This window comes from Trematomus bernacchii, unplaced genomic scaffold, assembly GCF_902827165.1.
Source record: "Trematomus bernacchii unplaced genomic scaffold, fTreBer1.1, whole genome shotgun sequence".
Lineage (NCBI taxonomy): Eukaryota > Metazoa > Chordata > Actinopteri > Perciformes > Nototheniidae > Trematomus > Trematomus bernacchii.
In genome coordinates, this window is record NW_022987722.1 from 78 (window position 1) to 27,303 (window position 27,226).

General features: G+C 42.4%; 1 protein-coding gene and 1 long non-coding RNA gene across 2 annotated transcripts; both read right to left on the reverse strand.

Annotated features, from left to right (window-relative positions):
* Nucleotides 1-7,597: 7,597 nt before the first annotated feature.
* LOC117493764 lies at nt 7,598-11,381 on the reverse strand. The gene is made up of 4 exons (XR_004557028.1): nt 11,344-11,381; nt 8,659-8,699; nt 8,468-8,495; nt 7,598-8,341 (listed from the first exon to the last, which is right to left on the reverse strand). It is a non-coding gene; the product is annotated as an uncharacterized LOC117493764 (long non-coding RNA).
* Nucleotides 11,382-23,730: 12,349 nt separating this feature from the next.
* Nucleotides 23,731-26,652, reverse strand: LOC117493768 (tubulin alpha chain-like). Its single transcript, XM_034144350.1, has 4 exons — nt 26,417-26,652; nt 25,359-25,581; nt 24,944-25,092; nt 23,731-24,840 (listed from the first exon to the last, which is right to left on the reverse strand). The coding sequence occupies exons 1-4, from the start codon at nt 26,417-26,419 to the stop codon at nt 23,863-23,865; spliced, it is 1,353 nt and encodes a 450-aa protein (XP_034000241.1). The 5' UTR covers nt 26,420-26,652; the 3' UTR covers nt 23,731-23,862.
* Nucleotides 26,653-27,226: the final 574 nt, after the last annotated feature.

Sequence of the window (27,226 nt, forward strand, 5' to 3'; positions counted from 1 at the left end):
GTCTTGTGAATAACTGTGCGTGTTTCTGTAATTTGCTTCACTAACTCATGGCACTAATCGTCTGTTTCAACTTGCCTCAACAACATTAAACAAAGTTCAAGCATACATGAAGCACTCTTCAAAAAGGAACAATCCTCCGTGTTTGAACCTCTTAAATCGCTGCATAGCCGATTTATTTGACTGGATTATCCCAGAGAGGCTAAACATTCTTTATAACACAGTTTCAGATTTGTGTAACCTTAATTCTATTTGTGAAAATACAAAAAAGGGAGATTTCAGTGCTTTTTTTACATGTAGACCACATTAGACCAGGTCCTGATCTAAAACCACTAGACCTAGACTCATCAAATCTGGACTGGATTATCCCAGAGGGTCTAAAGATTCTTTATAACACAGTTTCAGATTTGTGAAACCTTAATTCTATTTGTGAAAATACAAAAAACACATTCCTAGTATGTTGTAAAACTACATGGCGACTAAACAGATCTTGTATCTTGCTTATTTTCCCCTCTTAGGAAAGCGGACACGGGATGCGAATTTCTTTGACACCGTCCAGGCGTTGGAGGACCGGCGTGCCGTGGTGAAAGAGTCGATGCACGGGGATCAGATGGTGCTGTTCACCAAGGCCCAGGAAACGGAGGACAAGATGCTCACCAGTTCATTTTATATTATTGTTATTACTGTTATTATATAGTCTTGATACAACTGACACTTTATTTTATATTGATAATGTTAATTTACATGTACAACTTCTATTTTATTTACATTAAAAATGTGAACTTCTATTTACTGTTAAACAGATCCTGTATCTTGCTTATTTCTCCTGACACTTTATCTTTAGTGACCGTAGCATCCTATACATCACATGTAAGTGATTATTCTGATACCATCATGTTTCATCGGTTATAAACTGGCAAAGCTTTATTTGTCATTTATTTATCATCAATGTTGCAACCTTGTGGAGGAATGGCAGGGGCACATAGACAAATATGATAATTTATATAATTTTAAATATTATTTGACCTAAAACTAAATGTTTTTATGATTATCCTCTGAGGAGGACATGGGGATTTGCAAACTTTTAATTCCCCCCCCCATTTTACACAACACAAAATGGAGTCCACTATGGGCCGAAACTAACATGTAGGTTTCCATAGTGTTTATGGCAGACGGATGCAGTGGGTCTCAGGAAGATAAATAATAAATAATAAAGGTGGGTTTGCTGCTGAGCCTATTTACTGTGCATACAACACACCTGGCACAGTTTATTGTTATTATATTGCCACACTGTACACTATTGTAATGTTGCCTGTCTTGACTGGAAAATAAAAGAGAGAAACAAAAGCACTGTACAAAAGATCAGCTTTATTGTCAAAATGTTTACAATGTACAATTTACACGCTGTTCAGATGCCCCATAAAGCTGGGTCGCCGGTAAGGCAGTCCATTCGTCCCTGTACTCATTACTTTCACAAAGGTTATGTAATATGCAACATGCTGCCACCTGGATTTTGATCTTGTCCATCTTGCAGTCGTTTCTTTTCATCAAGCACCGCCACCTGCCCTTCAGTCTGCCAAAGCGTTCTCCACCACCACTCGTGCTCGGCTTGTTTTGTTATTGTACGCAAGTTGCTCAGGCTGCATTAACTCAGTTACAAAGCTGTATAACATGAGCACAAACAGCACAACTTCAGTCGACTCCATCTCCATCATGTCTGAGGTCGGAAGTAAACAACAGACGCCTAATGTGGAGCGAGTGGGTGGGCGTCGCAGTATACGCGGGAAGTTTTTCTTCTTCTTCTTCTCTCGTTTTGCAGCGGATTGCAAACAACTTTAAGGTGCATACCGCCACCTACTGTACTCGCCGTGAAGTGGTTTGTGGCCTGCCAGTAAAGCCAAAGCAGAAGAAGAAGAAGTGACGTCAGCGGCTCATTTGCGTAATCTTCCCTCAGGGGAAAAGTACGATCCGTGTGAACGCGATCTGTCTAAGTGCCCTGGGGTAAAAAGCGCCGGGGCTCTGATGCCGGAACTAAGTACAGGAAGTACTTGGTGTGAACGCGGCTAATGGGATTCACCTGCATAAATAAAGTTGAAATGAAATGAAAGAGTTTTTTTATCAGAACATGCATTTCTCCTCATTGTGAACATATATTGCACTCATGTTCAGAATATATGGTACGTACATGGTCTTTTATAATAATCTGATATATAGTGCATACATGTCCCCATATAATTGTGAATATATATAGTACATGTCCCCATATAATTGTGAATATATACTACATACATGTCCCCATATAATCTGAATATAGAGTACATACATGTCCCCATATAAATGTTAATATATAGTAATGTATGTTCACATATATACACAACCAATATATTATATATATTTACATAGATTACTCATATATGGGGAAAGAGCGGCAATTACTGATGTATTATCCCATATATTGCAATATATTAACACAATAGATTATTCTATATATCAATATATTGTAATATATTAACACAATATATTATTCTATATACCTTCATATATTTTTGTAGATATAGAATAAATATGTTTTTCATGTTGATTATTAATCAGTATCAGTTTGGTGTAGCCAACACAAGATTTCCTTATTAAATCTTTTCAATTAACAGTAATCAGAAAACAAAATATGCAAATATATTGACAGTTAATATATGGGGAAATATATTTTCTTTGCGTAAGGGATTTGGTTACGCAACAGCCAAAAATCTCCTTAAACGAGTTTCTGATATGGTAGAGAAATGTTGGATTTGGATGTCATCGTTTCAATCATCATGACATGTACATAATACCTCATAGTTTCGGGATTCAGAGCGAGATATTTTAATCCATACAATTGTATTTGATTATAGGTTTTAGAAGCAATAACCTACAATAATGCATGAGTTTAGTGCCAGGGTGTACGTGTTAAAGGAGTCTGTAATGCCCCCCCCTCCTATGTAGCATTCTATTAGTCACTTCTTTTTTATTACAGGGGAGTTGTATAATATCCGGCTTTAGAATACAGTATCGCTAATGAAGGTCTGGGATACTTCCTGCAGAGCAAGTGAGGACAGATGTAGCATCATATATTACAGACTTATATTTTTCCCTGTATTTTTTTAATACCAAACTCAGATGCTTTTAAAGAGGCCCTATTGTGCTTTATTGTTCACCTCTACTGTGACATGCTGCAGCAGCTCTTTTCACCCTTCTGTCTGAAACCAGAGCCCAGTCTGCTCTGATTGGTTAGCTGGCGGCTCTGTTGTGATTGGTCAACCTGCTTAGAGATGTCCCGCCTCTTAACCTATCATGTACACTGGGTGTTTCTCAATGTCGAGTGAAAGCTGCTCCATTTCAAGCATACTACGTCATCGCGTCCCGCCGAAGGACTGTTCCAATGTCCAGCATACTTGGAATTCTACCGAGCCCGGCAGTCCTTCGTAGCGAGAAATGTTCGAGGCTGCACATGTGTATCCTCCGCGGTCTTAAAATCCCCACAATGCTTTGCGCACGGACCAGTTCTCCCCAAATCTGTGGCGGAAATGTAAGGCGGGGCCTCTCGTATGACGCACACCTGCACACTTGCTAGCCTGTTCCACTCTTCGTTTTCCGAACGCCAGGAAGGATTCTTGCCTCCCTTCTGAAGCAAGTGACTCGGAAGACATGTGCTACCAAGCAAGCGTACTCGACATTGAGAAACACCCTGCGTCTGAAACCAGAGCCCAGTCTGCTCTGATTGGTTAGCTGGCCGGCTTAGAGATGTCCCGCCTCTTAACCTATCACGTACAATGTGTTAGAGCGCCAATAGGAGCGCGAGGGTTATGTAGTGATGTCACTAAGTTAGGGAAGTAAACAAAGGAGTCCAACGGAGGCACTAAAACCTACACCACGCTACGGTGAAGAGCATAATATGGCCTCTTTCATTATTAATCGTGTAGCATTTTTTACATCCACAAACCCTTCTTTTCAGTACCTGTGGCTGCAGAGGTTTTACTGACTGAACTTGAAAAGCACTTTCTCTCGACTTGCACTGTCATCATCCTGTCTGGAATACTGTGTTCTAAAAAATAACGCTGTCTGTGGGGGATTTATAATCACACTTTATAAACAAGTAGGCGTCTAGCAAGCTGAGTATGTGGGGTTTAAACAATATGCATGACTTAGAATAACGAATGATTTGTATTGCATGCAATAATCCGACTCTGTAATGTGGACGAGTGTAACTAGGCGTCTGAGATGTTCTGTGAAAAAGAGACAACCTGGGGACGGTTTGTTTGACACAACAGCATGTGAAAGAAGCTTTTTACAGACTGAACTGCACCAAAAAACTGAAGATATACCTTATAACCTCTACATATAACACTCTGTCTCTGTTGTGTCAAACAGGACAGCAGCTGGAAACGCGGCTCAGCCTTCGTTCCCATGAGAAAAAAACTAAAGTATGATTATTGATGACATTACTTAGAAACTATGCACTCCAGAGGGAGGAAATGGGCATGCTTGTTATGTGTGAGCCTTTTGTCTGGTTTTGTATGAACAAAAAAAAAAAAAGATCTGTATCAGAAATTCAGCAATAAAATGCAGCATGGTGCCAACGGGATGTCTGCGTCCATGATTACTAACAGGGACAGAAAACATGTTATAGTGTGTTTGTAGGAGAGCATTTTCTACATTTAAAGCTGCATGCTGTAAAACTTAAAGGTCCCATGTCATGCTTTTCCGGTTATTACCCGTCCCCTTGTGTTATGTAGCTTTTTTTGCATGTAAACGGTCTGCAGAGTCACAAACCCTCAAAGTACACCCTGTAGCGAGTAAAACTCTAACACAGAAAATACCTGTCTATGCTGCCCCAGAACGCCTCGTTGGAGATTTCTCTTTTTCCATTGTTTACTTCTTGGGTATAGTGACGTATTTCGGGTATAGTGACGTAACGTCCGCGGAGCCGTTACCTTTGGACCAATCCACGGACTTCCTCACACACACTCGGCGGGACGTTGCGAGGCTCGCTGCTGCGAGGAGCGGGACACTGTGAGCTGGCTCACTGGTGTGGGGTCGGCGAGACACCGAGACACCGCGGAACTCAGCCTGGGCACACACACAAACTGTGTGTGTGTTCGCGCTGGGTTTCGCTGTGTCTCGCTGTCTCGCCGACGGCCACTGGGCTCACAGGGAGGGAGGGAGGGAGGGAGGGGGGGGGGCAGGAGCTCCAACAAGCCGTTTAGGACAGAGTGAATACTGTTTGTGTATGAGAAACCAATGTGAGTTTGGAACATTGCACAATATAAATGTATTTTAGTATACCTCAACAATGGAATTATGATCAGTAGAAATGACATGTGACCTTTAACAGTATTTTGAGCTATATTTCAAAAATGTTCGGGGGAAGAGGGTTATTCAATTTCTTATGAGAGTTTGTGTAATCTATAATATCGTCTACATTCATAAGGCTTAGTATTGACCTAGCCAGGAGGCAGTTAGCTTAGCTTAGCATACATACTGAGAGAAGGGGTATTTTAGGGTAAAAAAACAATTAAAAACCCAAATAAACATTAATCAGGGTTCTTACATCTTTCCAAAGTCAAATTCAAGCACTTTTCAACCATTTTCAAGGTGCATTTCAAGGTGCATTTCAAGCGTATCAAGCATCTTACAGCTGTTGTAAATTACATATTTATATACACATACTTATCCTCAAATGATTATTTCCCTACCTCACATTAAATCAGATGTTCTTTATGCTATAAACGACCAAATGTGTGTTTCGTGATAGCATTCTACATGAGGATGATCAATTAAAGAAAAAGAAAACAAAGTGTAATATTTCAAAATGAGTGACCCATCTGTAAGTAGACTGGGCCTCCCATATAACCTGGCTGAGCCAATATACAACAATCAGCCAAATAACTTTTCAATACATTCTTTATTAACATGTTGGAGGTCCTTAGGTTGGCAGTAAACATAAGGCTCTCCCAGGTTAGGCCAAAGGGTGCATTATATGCACACATATACTGTATCAACTCAAATGTGAATTTTCCTTCACATTGAATCAGAAATCAGAAATTATGCAAATCAAATCAACTTTCAATCAGTCTTTGAGCTCCTTGAGTTGAAAAAGCAAACAGAAAACCTGCACAGAACATTGCACTGAATCATTCAAGGTCAGGCTAAACAGCATACGGCCTGTTAGGGAGTGTCTTTCAGTTCCTTGAGTTTGTCCGTTAGCTGTCTCTCCAAAGTCTCCAGATGTCTTTCCTTTTCCTTAGCAGCTCTTCCAAGGCCATTGGGCTTGCAGATGAAGCTTAGTTTTCTTTTTATGCAACTGTGTACTACTTCTACTCCACTACAATTCAGAGGTACATGGTGTACTTTGACTCCACTACATGTATGCAATACCTTTAGTTACTTTACAGATGTGGATGAATGATGGGAAATATAATCAAGTGTTAAATCAGACTTTAGTTCAGGGGTGTCAAACTCAAGGCCCGGGGGCCAAATCCATCCCGCGACTTCATGTCATGTGGCCCCACAAGAGCTTGCAAAGAATATAATATGTTTATTATACGGTTACATGCTGATTTACAGAAGCACGTTGCCCATAAACTACATTTCCCACAATGCATTTCAAATATGCCTTTTTATCAGAATGTTACTTTTTCCCCAAAATGTTACTTTCTTTTCAAATTTCCCTATTTTGACTTTTTTTCTCCAGAATTTCTTTTTAAATAATTTTGTGACATTCTCACTGAAGAGACTTGCAATGATTTGCCTTAGACTTCTGCTTTCAGACGTAGTTAATCATGAAGTTATTACCCTATCCGATAATAATCCAATGCAGAGGCAATAATGTAATATAATACATTATTTTATATATATTAAATATTACAACTTAAAAGTTACAACCGGCCCTTTGAGTGCAACCATAATGCTGATGTGGCCTGCGATGAAATTGAGTTTGACACCCCTGCTTTAGTTCCACCTGGAGTAAATTCAAAAGCTACCCTGCAGTATACAAAGTCATTCAAACTAGCTGCACCTTTACCAGCTTTGAGAACACTTTAAAGATCAATCATTATAAAACATATCATATATATTATTCTGAAATGGAGCCTCAGTGACCTTTGAGATATCACCCGCTTTCAATCCCAAGAAAACATTCCTCATCAAAGACACATTCACCTCTGACAGACTTTCACTTGTGGACTAGAGTGATCCTGTGGATGAACTCAAGAAACACTATCTCCGCCTTACAAGGCCTTCCCCTTGTAGGCGGAGTGCAGCCTCTCCTACTAATAGGTGCAGATAACTTTCACCTCATTACCCCAACCAAAATAGTCGCTTTGGGTCCACAGGGGGCACCAATAGCCCTCCAGCTAGGTTCAAATACAAGATCTCACTCATCAGTGCATCCACGGGAACGCTCCTTCATACCTCAAGGAACTACTCTCCTCACAAACCTCCACACGCAACCTCCATTCATTCTACAACCAACCATCTGCTTCCCCCCCCCAGCACCAAACTCCGCACCATGGGGGGGCTTTCTGTTCACCCTCCCAGACAAACTGAGGACTCCACAGACCACTGACTCCTTTCAGAAGGGCCTAAAAACCTTTCTTTTTTTAAAAGCCTTTTATTAAACTTGTGTTTCTTTAAAAAAAAAAAAAAGTATATGATGTCCCTTGTAGCACTTTGAGATGACTTTTAGCAATGAAAGGTGCTTTACAAATAAAATGCATTATTATTATTATTATCATTAGGTTGGACACTCCAAGGGCCCCCCCTATTCAGGAGCCATCGGATGCCCCCCAGAGTCTCTTCACCCCAACTGGACCCCCCGATGCCGAACTCAGTCGTCAGGTGGAGAAACTATGGCAGATAGGAGTCCTCCCCTTTCAGGAAGAGCCAGGCATCACCAGATCCAAGCGCCCCTCCAGTCCAGTGGACCCCCTTCCAGCAGCTCATTGACCGGGTCCTGCGTCCCACTCTCAGTATGCAGATATCCGGATGACTACATCGTTCAAAGTGAGGTGTTGGGGCAGGTAAAGGCGGGGCTCCAAGCTAACCTGAAGAAGAGTGAGTTGGGGTATCTGGGGTCGATGGAGTCTCCTCTTTGGTGCCGGGATAGGTGGGAGGTGGTGGTAGGTAGCAGCAGGTGTATGTGCAACACATCTTTCTTCTTAAGAAAAGCTTTAAGTAATTGATTGTTTTGTTCATTTCATATTGAGGAGAGCCAACAGGAAGTCTCTCATCAGCTGCAGTCTTCTTCTTTATTTTCCAAAATGCCTCAACGCTCCTCTTCACGTCTCAAACTCGCTCCGTGATGAATAAACTGAGAACAAATAAAACCTGAGCTTACAGATTTGTCTGGAACACCAGAAACACACTGAGCAATAACTACATTTTAACTAAGTGTTGAAACCTCAATAAATAAACTTCACACGGTACGACCTCTCACCTTTCTGTGTGTCTTCACTTCCTGTCACCTGAGAGGAGAAGGAGAGAGAGAGAGAATAATGATGATGATAAAACAAAGAGAAGCAGCTAAAATGATGAAGAGAGAAAGAAGAGTGTTGTTTTCCTCTGAGGTCACGCTCCATTAAAGAGTTTACTATCTTGATGAATGGAGGATATGGTTTCAGTACTCACAGGTCTTCTGGATCGTGGCTCTGATCGTCTCATCATTGATCCTGTAGAGACGAACACAATCCAACAGTTTTAGATCCAGTTTAAATAAGTGTTTGTTCTTTGAGTCAGCTTCAGAGTCCAGAGGCCTGTACTACGAAGCCGGATTTTCCTAACCTGGATATGTTTGAGTTAGCCGGTTGGCCCAATCCAAAACATACGCGCTCTCGCTAAGCGGTCCTACGACGCTGGTTATCAAGTGGATCGCTCAAGCCAGCCGTGTCCTATCTAGTTAGGTGCGCGTTCACATGAAAGGGGTGGTATTTGGAGCATTCGACCAATCACAAACATGGACAAGCGTACTGACAGCGCAGCGTCATACTTCCTGAATGAAAAGTCAACTATAATATTAGTCAAATATGAAGAAGTTAAACTTTAAACATCCATGACTTAAACACTTTATCCAGGATAAAAGCCACATAGCTGCACCTGCAAGGTGAATACAGCTGGTAAAAGAAAAAGTGTTTGAATGCGTACATGAACAGGTTTATGATATCACTGCCCCGTCCAAGACACGAGTGGATCTGACTTTAATTACATTTGACTCGAGTGTTTCGTCAACTTAATGTGTTGCTTAAAATAATACTTCTGCATACAGTATGTGACACTGTGAGTGTTGCACGGCCAGATACGGCTCAGCTGACTCAGATAAGGAAATATATGATACATTATGATGTGATATGATATGAATGATAATGGGACACATCGACGTCTGCACTCACAGTGCCGCGGACTGTACGTAATGTTACTCTGATCCGGTTACTTATGTTGTGGCAGATATTTAAGTAAGCTTTCTTAACGCTAATGTTATAATAGTCAGATTGCTCTGAAGATGGGAGGGGATATTCTATTAATTTTCACGTTCACACAGTCAGTTGATTTTTGCCGGCCGTCTTTCCTGCAGTGGCAGTTTTTCTGTATTTCCTCTATCCTGTAATATGACTTGATCGCTTTAAACTCCGCACACGGAGCTCTGATTGGTCAGCAGGCGGTGCTTTCACTGAGTTGATCTCTTAGCCTGCAACCTAACCTCCTCCCGAGGAGGTTAGCCGCTCAGCATAAGTTACCATGGAGATCTAGCCCGCTAAAAAGAGAACCAGCGTCGTAGGACCGGAAAGCCCGAGTTTTCCCTGAAGTCAGCCGGCTAAGCGAAAATCCGGCTTCGTAGTACAGGCCTCTGATCTCATGCTTTACATCCCATCATATCTTCTCTGCAAACACTACGACTGCCTGCCACAGCTCTCAGCTGCATGACAGGAAGTAACCACTCATTGGTCTAGAACAGGGGGGTCCAAACTTTTTTCACTGAGGGCCGCATACAGAAAAATATATAAAGGTCTGGGCCGCTCTCTAGAGGTATGTTGCCTCATAAGTTCAGTTATAAGTCAGAAAACTCAATCAAATGAAGGTAAAGGATGCTTGTTACTTGAGGATGCTTTAAGAAACAAAACAGCTCTCAGCTCTCCAGAGGGTTTACTTTATTCTGTCAGCAGCTCATTCCTTTAAACAGGAGCTTCAGATTGATTATAATTACAGGAAATATGAAGGGTTTATTTCACACTTGTTATAAAAATAAGTTATTGGGTTTTTTTCTTATCAAGTTAGATTTGTTAGGACATGTTTTCAACTTTAATTGACTGAATTTATTTTAAAAGTGAGATTATTAACACATGAATACTACTGTGTAATATATGTGTACATATATATTTAAGAAGTACAATATAAGACAAGCAGAAGTTTCATTTGTGGGCCATTTTCATTATACTTTCAGAATTTACTGAGGGCCGATTCCGAGGGCCGCATTTGGCCCCCGGGCCGCAGTTTGGACACCCCTGGTCTAGAAACTAAAAACATCCCATAAGAACAGACTACCTTTCCCACTCTTCTGTAAAACCCCATATGTCTGTTAGAGAGTTGATTCCTAAAGTGTGGCTTTGCATGTTCAGCTGGCCTTCTATAGTTGATGGAAGAATGAGAGAGCCTGCAGTCAGTGGGTAACATAACTGATCTGTTTCCCCAGTGAGAGAAACACCTCCCTGTGGTTCATACAATACTGCTGAACCAGCAGAGACCCCTTACTGACCAGAGAGTCTCCAGTCTGCAGTCAGGTCTCTCCAGAAGATCTCTCAGCAGCTCCACTACTGAACCCTGCAGAGCGTTGTAACTCAGGTCCAGCTCTCTCAGATGGATGTTGGACTTCAGAGCTGAGATCAGAGCAGAACAGCTGATCTCTGACAACCTGCAGCCCCTCAGTCTGAATAAAGAAAACATGATGAGGATACAAATCTGTTTATAATCAGATGTGTTACTCAACATTGAAATGAATGGGAACAAAAACACATGTCTCCTTCAGAAACTCAACTTTATCCTGTGAAACTAAAATGACTTCAGATGAACTTTATTCAGACGTTAAGGTTTACTAAATATTAAAAACATAGATTTACTTTTAACAACTAACATCTATTACAGTTCCTTTAAGAATCAGACAACATGTATCTCTGCAGTTCTTACTTTAGTACCTACAAATGAAAGTATGAATAAAAGAACATTTACAACTTTATGGATGTAAGTTAGTTATGTAGAAGAATCAGGTTGAATAACTAATGAAACATGAGATCTCCAGCAGTAACAGAGAGTCAGTGAACTGACCTGAGAGTCTCCAGTCTGCAGTCTGGACTCTCCAGAAGATCTCTCAGCAGCTTCACATGTGAATCCTGCAGATCGTTGTAACTCAGGTCCAGATCTCTCAGATGGATGTTGGACTTCAGAGCTGAGATCAGAGCAGAACAGCTGATCTGTGACAAACTGCAGCCCCCCAGTCTGAATAAAGAAAACATGATGTAACTTTAGAAAACAAAGTTCCTGTTTGAAATAACTCCAGGTTTAATAATCTGTTCAGAGTTAAACAGGGTTTTAAAGGTCTCCTATCATGCTGTCTTTAGGCATATATTATGGGTCTCAGATATATACAAATATATAAAAAACATGTCTAGGATGTGTTTTGCTCAAAATACCAAACAGATCATGCATTTTAGAAATCCCACATATCCCTCTGTTTCAGCTGTTAGAGAAGAGCAGGTTCGGGTCCTTAGCTTGAAAAAAGAGGAGGGGGAGCTAATGCCTGCTCAGAATTACCAGCAGAAACTCAGCTAAATGCTGCCGTGATTAAACGCCATCATGTTCCAAACATGATTATTATTATCTGTGTATTTATTCTTATTTATACATTTCCCATCTATTTACCTTTATTTTTGTATCATTTATTTTATACATACTTCTGATAATTGTTTATATAACTGACTGTTTTGCACTCTTGTTAGACCCTCCTTAAATTCCGTTACACTGTGCTTGCATTTTGTAATGACAATAAAGTAATCTAATCTAATCTAATCTAAAAAAAAAAACATCAAGGATTATTTCTGAAACAGTATGGAGCTCAAACTCTTTCTCTCTCTCAGGTATACCACAAGGTGAGTTCCTTTTTATTTCCTGCTTCTTTACACATACTCTCTCCGGTACAGGTTAGCTCTGAGTGTTAGCCATGCTAATGTAAACACAGACCATATTACTTCCAGAACACGGCTCATTGTTTCTGACGGCAACTTTTCTGATTGGCCCGTGGGTATAAAGCCCGCCCACATTTTAGTCATGACGCAGCAAATCTGGATCAGCTCCGTTGTTCCCCCGTTTTTAGAGATGTGGGTACGGAGGAAAAGAGAGAGGGGTTTATTTCCTGACACCGGGGACACATAGGGACACACCGGGGACACATGGTGATGTAGAAAAGACACCAGAAAGTGCATTTTGCATGATAGGTCCCCTTTAATGTCAGAGATGAAACAATCCATTGATAATCTTGAACTTTAACTTTGATCAGATCTTTAACAACTCCTTCATCTCCCTCACAGCTCATCAGTACTGACAGCATCTCCACTGACTCATGGAGCACAGAGTGAGTCTGTGGAAGCTCAAACTCTCTCCCTCACACATTCACCTTCTCTTTGTTATTCTGATCAATATTCAGTCATTAGCAAAAATGGAAAAAATAATTTTAATGTATTTTTTTCAAATTCAGAAAATGATAAATACAAACAGATGAAGTTCAGTCAGTGAACTGACCTGAGAGCCTCCAGTCTGCACTTTGGACTCTTTAGTCCAGAACTCAGCTCCACTCCTGAATCCTCCAGATCGTTGAGACTCAGGTCCAGATCTCTCAGATGGGAGGGGTCAGACTTCAGAGCTGAGGCCACGACTTCACAGTGAGCCTCTCTGAGTCCACAGCCACTAAGTCTATAATAAAACATATATTACAACATGTGTTATAAAAAGAGGAAACATAATGACCTCAAGCATTTGAAGAAAAAAATATTTGACTTATATTCTGATTGATATTTGCTGTTAGTCCATTTTAAAGATAATAAGTAAGGGATAATGTGCAGCGAGGCGGTCATTATGGGGAAAAGAACACCCGACAGGCTGATCGAGAAGCCCGACGCGAAGCGGAGGGATCTTGATCAGCCAATCCCTCGCCAATCTCTCGCCAATCTCTCGCCAATCTCTCTCATTTTTGTCGACTGATTAATGGACCCCCCCCCCCCTCATTCCTCTTTATTATGTATTTATATTTATTTTGTTGTCTTTGTATTTTTTTTGTATTTATTATTTTTATTTTGTATTTATTTAGTTATTATTATTATTATTTTCTTTGTTTGGTTTTGTTAGTCGGTACATCACTCCCTTATATGTTAGCTATCTGGTCTGTTCTAGTTATGAAGGTGGTTTAAATATTGTATGTCTTCAAGTGAAAATCAGCTATGTATAGCTTGTCAATCAATAGTAGTTGTTAATGTTAAGAAGCCCCGCCGGCGGGGGCATTTGGGCTTAAGAATCAGAATCAGAATCAGAAACAGGTTTATTGCCAGGTAGGTTCGCACCTACTAGGAATTTGACTTGATGTCACGGCGCATACATAAAATATAAAAAACAAGAAATCTAATATAAAACAAAAAATCTTTTACACCGTAATAAAATACAGTTAAAGGTGGGGTAGGTCATTTTGGAGAAACCAGCTCGAGTGCGCTAGAATTTGAAAATACACAGCCGGAAAAAATCTGCCACTTCCTTACAGAGCCCCTCCTCCAACACACACGAACGCGCACATGACCAATGAGGGCACGAGATAAGTTTGTGCACACATGGAAGGCTGACAGGCAGGTAGGCCATCCAGTTATTTTAGCCGGGCCGGCTCAGATGATTGGTCGTGCTTTTTACAGTACTACGGCTTCCACAGATGACTTTTTTATGGATTTTTTGTCAAAGCACTTAAGATATTCATTGCTATCGGGATGTTAAGAGCATTCCATGGAATATAACAAAAAGTGTATCTCGAGCCGGTTTCTCAAACTTACCTACCCCACCTTTAAATAGCAATACAAATTAAAGTGGACCTTTCATGCTATATTTGAATAATATAGTGTAGGACCATACCTATATAAGGCATATTTATACTTTTTTTTTTTCAAAATACCAAACAGATCATGCATTTTAGCAATGCCTCATTTTGCTCAATTTGACCATTTCTAGCTCTGTTTTTGCAAGGGCTGATTCAGTGAGAACAGCACCACCTACAGGCCTGGCATATGTACTACATCGTCTCCAGCGCTTTTCAAACGGCAATGGCCGTGGCTGTCTCCTCCTGATTGGTGGAGTTGGCCCAATAGCCGTAGCGCCACCGTCCTGACGTCAGGACAGTGTTCAAATCTGGATCAGTTTTTATCAGATCAGTTGCAGCCCCTTTTTTAGAGATTTGGGTATGGAGGAAAATAGAGAGGGTTATGTTTTCTGACACTTGGTGAGTTCCCTGGAACACCGGGGACACATATTCATGTATAAAAGACCTACAAAAGTGCATTTTGCATGATAGGTCCCCTTTAAATAAAGCAGTAATTTACATGGAAATAGAATGCTATGAATGCATTTTAGAATATAAACTATGAAATGTGAAATAAGAATATGTGCAGAAAGGAGTATGAACATTGTGTGCATTAATGTAATGCATATAGTCTATGATGTGGCAGGGGTAAAGTGTCAGTGGGGGGGCCGGGCCTTGTTTAAGAGGCCGGTAGCGGAGAGGAAGAAACTGTTCAGGTGGCGAGAGGTCCTGGTCCCGATGGAGCGCAGCCTCCTGCCAGAGGGGAGGGGGTGAACAGTTTGTGTCCAGGGTGGGAGGGGTCGGCTACTATCTTCCCTGCCCGCCTCAGGGTCCTGGAGGCATGCAGGTCGTGGAGGGATGGCAGATTGCAGCCGATCACCTTCTCTGCAGAGCGGATGACACGCTGCAGCCTGCCCTTATCCTTGGCTTTGGCTGTGGCGTACCAGATGGTGATGGAGGAGGTGAGGATGGACTCCATGATGGAGGTGTAGAAGTTCACCATCATCGTCTTTGGCAGGTTGAATATCTTCAGCTGCCTCAGGAAGAACATCCTCTGCTGGGCTTTTTTGATGAGGGAGCTGCTGTTCTGCTCCCATTTGAGGTCCTGGGCGATGATGGTGCCCAGGAAGCGGAAAGACTTCACAGCAGTTACTGGGGAGTCACACAGAGTGATGGGGGGCGGGTGGGGCTGCGTTCTTCCTGAAGTCCACGACCATCTCCACTGTTTTTAGGGCGTTGAGCTCCAGGTGGTTTTCCCCACACCAGGTCACCAGATGGTCCATCTCCCACCTGTAGGCAGACTCGTCCCCACCAGAGATGAGTCCGATGAGGGTGGTGTCGTCTGAACTTCAGGAGCTTGACAGACTGGTGACTGGAGGTGCAGCTGTTGGTGTACAGGGAGAAGAGCAGAGGTGAAAGGACGCAGCCTTGAGGGGAACCGGTGCTGATGGTCCGGTGGTCAGAGACGTGTTTCCCCAGCCTCACGTGTTGCTTTCTGTCAGACAGGAAGTCTGTGATCCACCTGCAGGTGGAGACGGGCACGTGCAGCTGGGAGAGCTTGTCCTGCAGCAGAGCCGGGATGATGGTGTTGAAGGCGGAGCTGAAGTCCACAAACAGGATCCTGGCGTAGTTTCCTGGTGTGTCCAGGTGCTGGAGGAGGAAGTGAAGGGCCATGTTGACAGCGTCGTCCACAGACCTGTTGGCTCTGTAGGCGAACTGCAGGGGGTCCAGGAGGGGGTCTGTGATGGATTTTAGGTGGGACAGGACAAGGCGCTCAAAGGACTTCATAACCACAGAGGTAAGGACGACGGGTCTGTAGTCATTTGGTCCTGTGATCCTTGTTTTCTTGGGAACCGGGATGATGGTGGACGTTTTGAAGCATGCTGGGACGTGGCATGTCTCCAGTGAGGTGTTAAAGATGTCAGTAAACACAGGAGACAGCTGATCAGCACAGAGCTTCAGGGTGGAGGGGGAGACATTGTCAGGGCCAGCCGCTTTTCTGGTATTGAGTTTTCTGAATAGTCTGTTTACATCCCTTTCATTGATCGAGAGAGAGTCTGATGTGTCGGGGGAGGTCAGCGGTGTGGAGGAGTGAGATACTGAAGGGGAGGGGGATGTGGAGGGTAATACATAACTCTCCTATTGGTGGGGAATTATATAGATCTTATTTTAAACTCTAATACATTGTGATAAAAAAGTGTGTGTTTAATGATAAAGAAACGACTAGAAAGTAATAATAACTGATAACTGTAAGTCCTGCTGTGTGGTGTGATCACATGCTGAGAAACCTCTAAAGTCCTTCATGTGTTTGACATGTCGCCTCCATCACTCAATATGAAGAGAGAAACGGTTCAATTGAACTATTATTATAAATAAATAGAAGAACAGTCTTGGTTTATTTTGCTCTCAGTATTTAAACAGCGGAAATGTTATAGTGTTTATTTGAATAATTAAACTTCTGATCCACATTAGTTTATAAAGTTAATCACATCTGGACTTACTTGGCCTTCCTGCAGTTCCTCACAGCTGGAATCAGTCTCTGTCGTCCCGCATCTGATGTTTTGTACTGATCCAGGTCAAACTCATCCAGAACCTCCTCTGACATCTGCAGCATGTAGGCCAGAGCAGAGCAGTGGATCACAGAGAGTTCATTGATCTCCTGATGTACTGAGTGGTCCTTCATCTCTGTCAGACAGTGGAAGATGTTGATGCTCCTGTCAGGAGAGATTTCACCACTGCTCATCTCCTTCAGGTTGCTGATGGCTCTCTGGATGGTTTCAGGTCTGTTGTCTGTGCGACCCAGCTGGACTTTTATGGCTCTCTCGATGGTTTCTGGTCTGTTGTCTGTGCGACCCAGCTGGACTCTGAAGAGCCTCTGGATGAATGTTGGTCTGTTGTCTGTGCAACCCAGCAGGCCTCCTAACAGTCTCTGGTTGGACTCCAGAGAGAGGCCGTGGAGAAAGCGGACAAACAGGTCCAAGTGGCCATTTCTACTTCTGAGGGATTTCGCCATGGCTCCCTTTAGGAAGACATCCAGGGATGGGTACTCCTGATCACTGTTTTTACTGTTCTCATAGGGCCAGTCTCCCTGCAGGAAGTCCTTCAGTACCGCTGTGATCCTGTAGGTGTAACAGTGGAACATGTAGACTGCAGCCAGAAACTCCTGGACGCTCAGATGAACAAAGCAGTAGACTGTTTTCTGGAACATCACACTCTCTCTTTTGAAGATCTCTGTACAAACTCCTGAGTGCACCAAGGCCTCGGTGATATCAAGACCACAGCGCTCCAGGTCTTCTTGGTAGAACATGATGTCTCCTTTCTCCAGATGTTCAAACGCTAGCCTCCCCAGCTTCAGAAGAACCTTCCTGTCAGCCTTCGTCAGCTGCTGTGGACTCGTCTCATGTCCCTCTTCATACTTCTGCTTCTTCCTCTCGGTCTGGACCAGCAGGAAGTGTGAGTACATGTCAGTGAGGGTCTTGGGCAGCTCTACTCTCTGGTCTGTAGTCAACATGCGGTCCAGAACTGCAGCAGTGATCCAGCAGAAGACTGGGATCAGACACATGATGTGGAGGCTCCTGGAGCTCTTGATGTGAGAGATGATTCTGCTGGACAGGTCTTCATCACTTGATCTCATCCTGAAGTACTCCTCCTTCTGGGCGTCAGTGAAGCCTCGTACTTCTGTCACCCTGTCCACACACTCAGGAGGGATCTGATTGGCCGCTGCAGGTCTGGAAGTTATCCAGACGAGAGCCGAGGGAAGCAGCTTCCCCCTGATGAGGTTTGTCAGCAGCACATTGACTGAGGACTGCTGAGAGACATCAGACACAACCTCATTGTTTCTGAAGTCCAGAGAGAGTCTGCTTTCATCCAGGCCGTCAAAGATGAGCAGCACTTTACAGACAGCCAGCTGCTCTGCTGTGACCTTCTGTAAGGTTGGATGGAAAACATGGAGCAGCCTGAGAAGACTGTACTGCTCACCTTTGATCAGGTTCAGCTCCCTGAAGGAGAGCGGGATCACCAGACTGACATCTTGGTTTCCCAAACCCTCGGCCCAGTCCAGAGTGAACTTCTGCACTGAGAAAGTTTTTCCAACGCCAGCGACTCCGTTGGTCAGGACCGCTCTGATGAGAGTCTGTTGGTCAGGTAAGGCTTTAAAGATGTCCTGGCACTTGATTGGAGTGTCATGGAGGGGCTCTTTCTTGGAAGCTGTCTCCAGCTGCCTCACCTCATGTTGGGTATTAACCTCTTCACTCAGGCCTTGTGTGATGTAGAGCTCAGTGAAGATGCTGTTGAGGAGGGTTTCACTTTGATCAGTTCCTTCAGTCACACGTTCACATCTCCTCCTCAGACTGAGCCTATGTTCATATAAAACCTCCTGCAGACCACTCTCTGCTGGAAGAGAAGGAAACAGGAGAGAATCAGAAAATGCTTTTGAGAATATAACAATAAAACTAATAAAAACAGACTGAGTTTAAATGTTTTATAAACATTTTAATGTCTATGCTCTACAACAGAATACCTAATAAAAAAAACAAATGAACCAGGAAGAGGAATAAGACGCTGCATGAGTTCGGCCTCTTACCTCGTACAGAGCTGGTCTGACTGGCTGTCTGCAGGCCAGCTCTGGTTCTGGACCTTTCTCCACACTGAGGACAGCAGGAGTCTCCTGATGGAGGGCGCTGCTCCCAGTATGAGGTGATGCACTGTCTGCAGAACCAGTGTCCACAGCTGGTAGAGACTGGATCCTTCAGGACGTCCTGACACAGAGCACAGCTGGACAGCTGCTCCTCCACAGGAACACCACTCTCCCTCTTCCCTCTGTGGAGAGGAACACATCCTTTATAGCACTTTACATTAGAGGAGCTGATTCTCACCAAAAGTACAACAAGGGGGCAAATTCTAGTTTGATATTTAAAAAAAGTTCTATATAATATACCCTTGTGATCAGGTAGATATCTTACACTTCACATTATCATAAAACCAAAGAGCATCCTGTCTGGATTCATCACCCAGAGGAGCACATGTTCCCTGTATCTACACACACAGCTGTATTAACCTGGAACACTATAAACCCAACTTACAGAGAATCTGCTGTGAATTAATAGCAATAAACATATGGAAAGGATGCCTAAATAACAACAAAATGATACTGATTTGTAAAAAGCCTGAGTTAATGCTTTGTCAGGTCTGTCTCCAACACAACGAGCATAAAAACCTTTTTAAATGTTTTTTTTCTGAAGAGATATGGGTTTGATTAAAGCTAGGCTAACATTAGCTGCTCCATCAACACTCAGAGTAACTTCATGAAGTCATAAGTACAGCAGTCACTATATTGTTAGCACCACAGACAGTCTCTGGTTTATACAGGAACATAAATAACCCTGATTTAATATGAGCTGCAGTCGAGCTCTGTTCTCCTCTCTGATTCCCCTCAGACCGTCAGAGACCCCAGGAGCACAATCTCAACACTGACAGGTGTTTGTAACAGAGCGTCACAAACTTTACACTCAAGTTGAAATGTGTCACGCTGCACGAATACGCAGGTGATATGAATTTAACATCTTCACTTCCTTCGTGTTGCCAGGCATGGATCTGGGTCTTTGCATTGACTCTACATGTGATTTCACAAAACTCTGTTTTATCTGCTAATGCTAAACACAACCAGCTCACCAGGTTATCACTATTATTAATAAACATCTTAAAAAGACATATCATAGATATGCCCAATTTGGTAAATAATGTTTTGGACAATATATATAGTTTTTAAATCAGATTTTATCATCATTTTTGCTATTTAAAACCATTTTATACACAGATACAATGATAATATAATTGCATATTGAAATATCCTTAGATAATGTTAGCTTACTCTGCTGCGTGTTTCCTTTACAAACTGCTCAAATGATATCATTAAAGAACAGTTTAATATACTAGATTACATCAAAACTGGATCCTCTTCAGGTCAGTTTACAGGAGAGACTCTTACTCTGTGTCTGAGGGTCCAGGTTCATTACTGAAGACTGGAGTCCACTGTTTAGACCGGTCACTCTTCAGGGACCACATGGAGACCGTAGACTCTGCTCTCTGTCTGTGGAAACAACACTTGTTTAAACATCATTAGTTTATTTAAAGAGCAGCTTCTGATCTATGACTGTTCACCTGATTAAAGATTTTTTTTGTTTTTGAGTCGTGATTGTGGGTTTCTGTTGTTCAAATATTGTATATTATATGTATTTTATTTGCTTAATTTAACACTAAGTCCAACATGTAGAGTGTGAGGATGATTTCACTAGTAGATTATTTACTATTTCTGATGATGCTAAGAAGCAAGAGTTCAATTAAACTTTGTTAATGTACTCTACTGGGTTTCATTAAACAGTTTAGATGATCAGATACCAACAAACTGGATCCTCTTCAGGTCAGGTTACAGTAGAAACTCTTACTTTGTGTCTGAGGGTCCATGTTCATTACTGAAGATTGGAGGATGACCCATAGACCAGTCACTCTTCAGAGACAGACCGCTGGAGACTGAAGATTTGTCCTCTTCCTCATCTTTAAAATCACTCATCTTCTCCAGTCTGAGATAAAACACACACACACACACACACACACACACACACACACACACACACACACACACACACACACACACACACACACACACACACACACACACACACACACACACACACACACACACACACACACACACACACACACACACACACACAGACAGTTAAAATACATGAAATCAGTCAGGCTTCAGACAGGCCGTTCTCCATTTTGTCTGCGCTGGGCTGTCACATGTTATGTAACTCTGATTAATCAGAAAACAGGATACAATAAAAGTTTACAACACTTGCAGAAGTCTCAATGGACTCTAGGACGCAGATTTTTAACCAAGTTATTTTCTAACATTCAGTAAAACAGAGTAAATAATGAATGTGTTACAAAGCAGATCCTGGTGTTAACACTCACCCTGTTGTTCTCCTCCTGTCGAGCTGTAAAATGGCGTCTGGCAGTCTGACTTCATACTTGGACTTTAACACCTCCACCTGTCTGCAGCTCCTCCTCTTGATTCATAACCAGCCTATAAGTAAGGGCTTGAACAATCGACCTATTTGGTCGTATGAGTTGGAGGACTTGTTGTATTATATGCTTACCTTTGACCATTGTGTGCTGTTTGGGTTTGTGGGACCCGTTTTCAGTGTTTACTAAAATAAATTGTATGCAATTTAATTATTTTAACCTGCTTTATTTGGGGGTGGACCTCACATCCTCTGGCCTGCACCCCCGGGAAGATTTTGTTTTAAATGTTGAAGTTAAATGCATCAATCTGGTGCACTTTGAGCACAACATGAATTGATGGATACAGCTCTCAACACTAATATGAAATGGAGCTGTATACTTTTCAATAATCTAAACATCTTTAGAATATGATCACAACCAATAACAAATCATTTAAACTTGTTTATTCTTATCTTATGTTACCTATAGTTAGCAATATTTCTTTTTATTTATGCATATTTGACTAATCACTCCCCTTCTAAACTTTTTTTTTTTTTTGTACTGTCCTATAGTACACATTGGAATGATTTCTTACTTATTTTGTACAACTATATTAAATAGATAAAGGTGTGCTCTTTCTAGCTCTCTCTCTCTCTCTCTCTCTCTCTCTCTCTCTCTCTCTCTCTCTCTCTCTCTCTCTCTCTCTCTCTCTCTCTCTCGCTCGCAGAGGCTGTGTGCTCCTCCGTGGCGATGGCTCTGGAGATGGGAGGTGATATTCTATAAATGTTCACGTTCACACAGTCAGTTGATTTTTGCCGGCCGTCTTTCCTGCAACGGCAGTTTTTCTGTATTTCCTTTATTCTGTAATATGACTTGATCGCTTTAAACTGCGCACACTGAGCTCTGATTGGCCAGCAGGCGGTGCTTTCACTGACTTGATCTCCTGGAGCAGGTTAGCCGTTCAGCATAAGTTACCATGGAGATCTAGCCCGGTAAGAAGTGAACCAGCGTCGTAGGACCGGAAACCCAGAGTTTACCCTGAAGTTAGCTCGCTAAGCGAAAATCCGGCTTCGTAGTACAGGCCTCAGGTGCTGTGGACTCTCTCTGTTCATAAATCTACATTCATTGTAAAGTGAAACCTGAACTTACCTGTTTGTGCAAAAAGATATTACTTAAAAAACAAACTGAAAACTATTCCTAGCACCACTAAACACTCCTGGTTTAATCCTGAGGTATTTGTGTTATGTAAGGCATTGCACCCACCTGCTTTGTGGAGGAATTAAAGCTTAAATGTTGAGTGCTTATCAAGGAGGTGCAGTGTGTTAACCAAGGGATGTGTTGTGTTACACACTGACTGTAGAGTACACCACTGGGAATATATTTCAGTTATGTTAACAAAAAGTAGTGCCCGTTGAGCGTACAGTAGATGTCTTAATCATTACATTTGAACAGGAGTATTTTCTCCATAAAATCCTATGTTTTCAACTTTCTTTCCTCAGAGAACACGCCTGCGATCATAGTTGAATGTGTGTTCTCGGAGAGGAAAAACATTACATGTTACTTGTTAGACGCTTTTATCCAAAGCGACTTACATACTCAATACTGTGGACAATCCCCATAGGAGCAATTTGGGGTGAAGTGTCTTGCCCAGGGACACAACGACATGCTGACTGCAGTGGGGTTTGAACCTGCGCTCCCCTGATCCGAACACCAACGCACTAGCCCACTGCGCCACACATCTCCCAAATACATTTTGTCAATTTTCTCATCACTGGGTTTTATAGCTTGTTAACAATCTCATGATCTCAGGAGAGTATCTTCACAAATGATAATAAAATATGAGAGGTTAGGACACAAAGTCTTCTGTGCATCAATAAGTGACAGATCTGAGCTCAGTGGGGTCTGCGTTTAATTTATCATTTCAAAGCTGATCAAGGTAACACTGCAGTAAAGAGGTCAGCATAAAGCCTGAAGGAGATACTGATCAAAGCAAGCAGATAAATAGCTATTTTAGTTTAAACATGTGCACTAAAAGTACGAGCCACAAACTTTAAGAGTATTTATCTCGGCTGTCTGTATTTTATTTATAGTCAAATTATATTTCATGAAATTAGTAATGGCAAAGCGAATAGCAAGTACATTTGCATTGTGTCATATAGGAACATTTAATTTTAGGCATGAGTATGCACTAACTTCCTTAAAGCAGATGTGTGTCTGTTTAGTTGAGGTTTAACTCAGTAATTGTAATTATTTTGACTCGGATCTCACAAGCCATAACATTTGAAAATTCGATTGAATGGTCCTTTTTAAAAACATTTTTCTCATCATCATTGAAAAATATATTGAAATGATCATGTGTTATTTTCTGTACCAGATAGGGAAGTCACATTCACCTTGATATAAAGTCATTTAATGGAAGAGGCAGATGTCATGTCGGAACACAAGTGCACTTTATTGAAATGGTTTAGTCAGTGTACAGGTTGCCTCCCCGGCCTGCATCCATCATCAATGCCTGTCAGAACAATGCAGTTAACCAACATTTGGAATGACTCAAAAGAAAATAGAAAGATTAACATTTGTTTTAAGCCACCAGATGCAACATTACGGTGTCCTTCCTCGTTAAGAGTTTAAAATCTTGAGTCACGCGCCAAAATAACTGAAGCCAAGCTTAAGAGATGGTCGTCCAGGCTCTGGAGGGTCAGAGTCTTCACCACAGATGTTTCAGTGGCTTAGTACTCCTCCCCTTCTTCTCCTTCGTCCCCCACGCTGTCGGTGCCCACCTCCTCATAATCCTTCTCCAGGGCGGCCATATCCTCTCTGGCCTCAGAGAACTCTCCCTCCTCCATCCCCTCTCCAACGTACCAGTGGACGAAGGCCCTCTTGGCGTACATCAGGTCGAACTTGTGGTCCAGGCGAGCCCAGGCCTCTGCGATGGCGGTGGTGTTGCTCAGCATGCACACGGCCCTCTGCACCTTGGCCAGGTCTCCTCCAGGAACCACGGTGGGGGGCTGGTAGTTGATGCCCACCTTGAAGCCAGTGGGACACCAGTCCACAAACTGGATGGTGCGTTTGGTTTTGATGGTGGCGATGGCAGAGTTGACATCTTTGGGCACCACATCACCACGGTACAGGAGGCAGCAGGCCATGTACTTGCCGTGGCGGGGGTCGCATTTCACCAACTGGTTGGCCGGCTCGAAACAGGCGTTGGTGATGTCAGCGACCGACAGCTGCTCGTGGTAGGCCTTCTCTGCGGAGATAACTGGGGCGTAGGTGGCCAGAGGGAAGTGGATACGAGGGTAGGGCACCAAGTTGGTCTGGAACTCAGTCAGATCCACATTCAAGGCACCATCGAAGCGCAGGGAGGCGGTGATGGAGGAGACGATCTGTGCAATCAGCCTGTTGAGGTTGGTGTAGGTGGGGCGCTCGATGTCCAGGTTCCTGCGGCAGATGTCGTAGATGGCCTCATTGTCCACCATAAAGGCACAGTCGGAGTGCTCCAGAGTGGTGTGGGTGGTCAGGATGGAGTTGTAGGGCTCCACCACAGCGGTGGACACCTGGGGGGCGGGGTAAACCGCAAACTCAAGCTTGGACTTCTTGCCGTAGTCAACAGAGAGACGCTCCATCAGCAGGGAGGTGAAGCCAGAGCCGGTTCCTCCTCCAAAGGAGTGGAAGATCAGGAAACCCTGGAGCCCTGTGCACTGGTCAGCCTGGAAATAAGGAATAATGGTTTTAAATGTTTTGCCATCAATCGAAATATTTTTTTATTTTAAAGGCTTCACTTGCAACATGTAAATGAGATGAAGAGCTCACCAGTTTGCGAGTCCTGTCAAGAACCAGGTCGATGATCTCCTTGCCGATGGTGTAGTGACCGCGGGCGTAGTTGTTGGCTGCGTCCTCCTTTCCGGTGATCAGCTGCTCGGGGTGGAAGAGCTGGCGGTAGGTTCCTGTACGGACTTCATCTGAGGAACAACACGGGTACAGTCATGGGTATTGAACCAGAATAATCCAGAATATTTTAGATACACGTCTATTCTACTGTAGATATTATATTAGCTGTTTATTGATTTTATTTTATTATTTATATATTTCAATGCCTGAACACACTGCTGCGGCAACAAAATAATTTCCCAATTTGGGTTCAATAAGCATCTATTTATCCGTCTGTCCTACCCGTCTTCTTCAAAAATATTATTACACGTTTAAATAAAAATATGTGTATCCTTACCGATGACAGTGGGCTCCAGGTCCACAAAGACGACTCTGGGGACGTGTTTGCCGGCTCCAGTCTCGCTGAAGAAGGTGTTGAAGGAGTCGTCTCCTCCTCCGATGGTCTTGTCACTCGGCATCTGACCGTCAGGCTGGATGCCGTGCTCCAGGCAGTAGAGCTCCCAGCAGGCATTGCCCATCTGGACTCCGGCCTGGCCGAGATGCATAGAGATACACTCACGCTGTGGAGGAGAGACAAACAGTTATTTTATTAAAGAGCAGATTACATTTTTGAATTTGAACAGATACATTCCATGTCAGTTTATACAGTGCAATCACTGACCTCCTTATACAAGTACTACAACGTATGTTAATACAAACCGTTTCCATGTGTCAATTTGACAAATAAAACACAACTGGATTCAACTCTAAAATTGTGATTTGTCGCAATTAAATTAACCAATTACCAACACTATCTACACACTATTAGATACAGGGATACATTAAAAAAAATTGGGAGGGAGGGGTACATTACAATATGGCCGATTTATTGGACAATATTTCCCTAAAAATCATTCCCTTTTAAATTGTGTTTTGGGCGCTGACAGGTTATAAACCCTAACCCTAGAAACTTTGTGCTGAGTCACGTGTTCCTGTCCGGCCTCCCAAAACGAGCAACATCTCTCCTCCCTACTGCAAAGCCCTGCCTTTCTGTAACGTTCCTGGACAGACTCGTTATCTGATGGAGTCTTCTAGCTCGCCGGCTTACAGTAATGTCTTCCAAACCCACAAAGATGGGAAAACAGTTTTTCGCAAACCGTTTTATACTGTATGCTTTCATTCCTATTAAACTGAAGAAAAAAATTGCCCAGATGTCGATTCAGTATCTTTGACTGTAGTTTAAAGCGATGGAAGTTACGTTTTAACGGCCAATTTCAACCGTTATGATTTGAACTGCGTCAACTGTTTGGACTAAAGCTACCTCAATTTAGGCACATACACGGGATTTTAACCGCAAAAAATCTAATTACCGGTAGTTTTATTATTTATATAATTGTTTTGTTCGTCAGTACTCACCATTTTTGTAGGATTTTCCCCCTGCTTCTTTCCGAGACTAAAGAATCGGTTGTTGACGGTTGTAGTGAAAGGAGGAAAGGAGCTGCCTATATTTATAATTTTCTGAGGGGGCGGAGACACAGCGGCGGTTTAAATTTCTTTCTGGCGCGAGCAAACGCTGGGCAGAGGTGCATTCAGGCATGGCTCGAAATATTCCGATCCTACACGTTAGCTGTGTCATCTAAAATAACTGTTTTTAATTTTCGTTCTATTGAACGTCCAGAAACGTTTGAATTAAGATCAGCAATTATTGTTTCGTCTAAAAAAGTGTATTATATATTCACCCCATGCAAACGTTTTAGGCTTCTATTTATGTCGGCCCTGAATTGGAAAAGGCATGAAAATATCACACAGTTTAATTATTTTTTTTCTAATCTAAACAACACACAAGCTGAACATACCCCCATAATTTATAGAATATCAAAAGCTAAAACTACAAGTTTGTTTTCATTGTATTTTTAACCTGATAGTTACTAGAATACACACAAACAGTCTTATTTGTGATCTCGGTGAGGCGAATGTAGGAGAAGCACTTGAAGGCAGCATTACTCAAATAAGGAAGCAGGCTCTCTCTCATTCAATTCAATAGCTTTATTCTAATAATAACATTTATTAGAGCGCTCTCCCAAATGCTCAAAGCACTTCACATTATATATATATATTACACTTTATTAGCATTACCATAGTTACATACAGTATTGCTAAAGCTCTGTGCAGTTGCAACATCTATACACAAATACATACATAAAAACAAACTGCTAAATTTTGAAC

Coding starts and splice junctions, on each gene's coding strand:
- LOC117493768 (XM_034144350.1), bottom strand. Junction 25,093..25,358: donor CCTGGAGCCCACTGTCATCG/GTAAGGATACAC, acceptor GTTGTTCCTCAG/ATGAAGTCCGTACAGGAACC. Junction 24,841..24,943: donor TTGACAGGACTCGCAAACTG/GTGAGCTCTTCA, acceptor CCTTATTTCCAG/GCTGACCAGTGCACAGGGCT.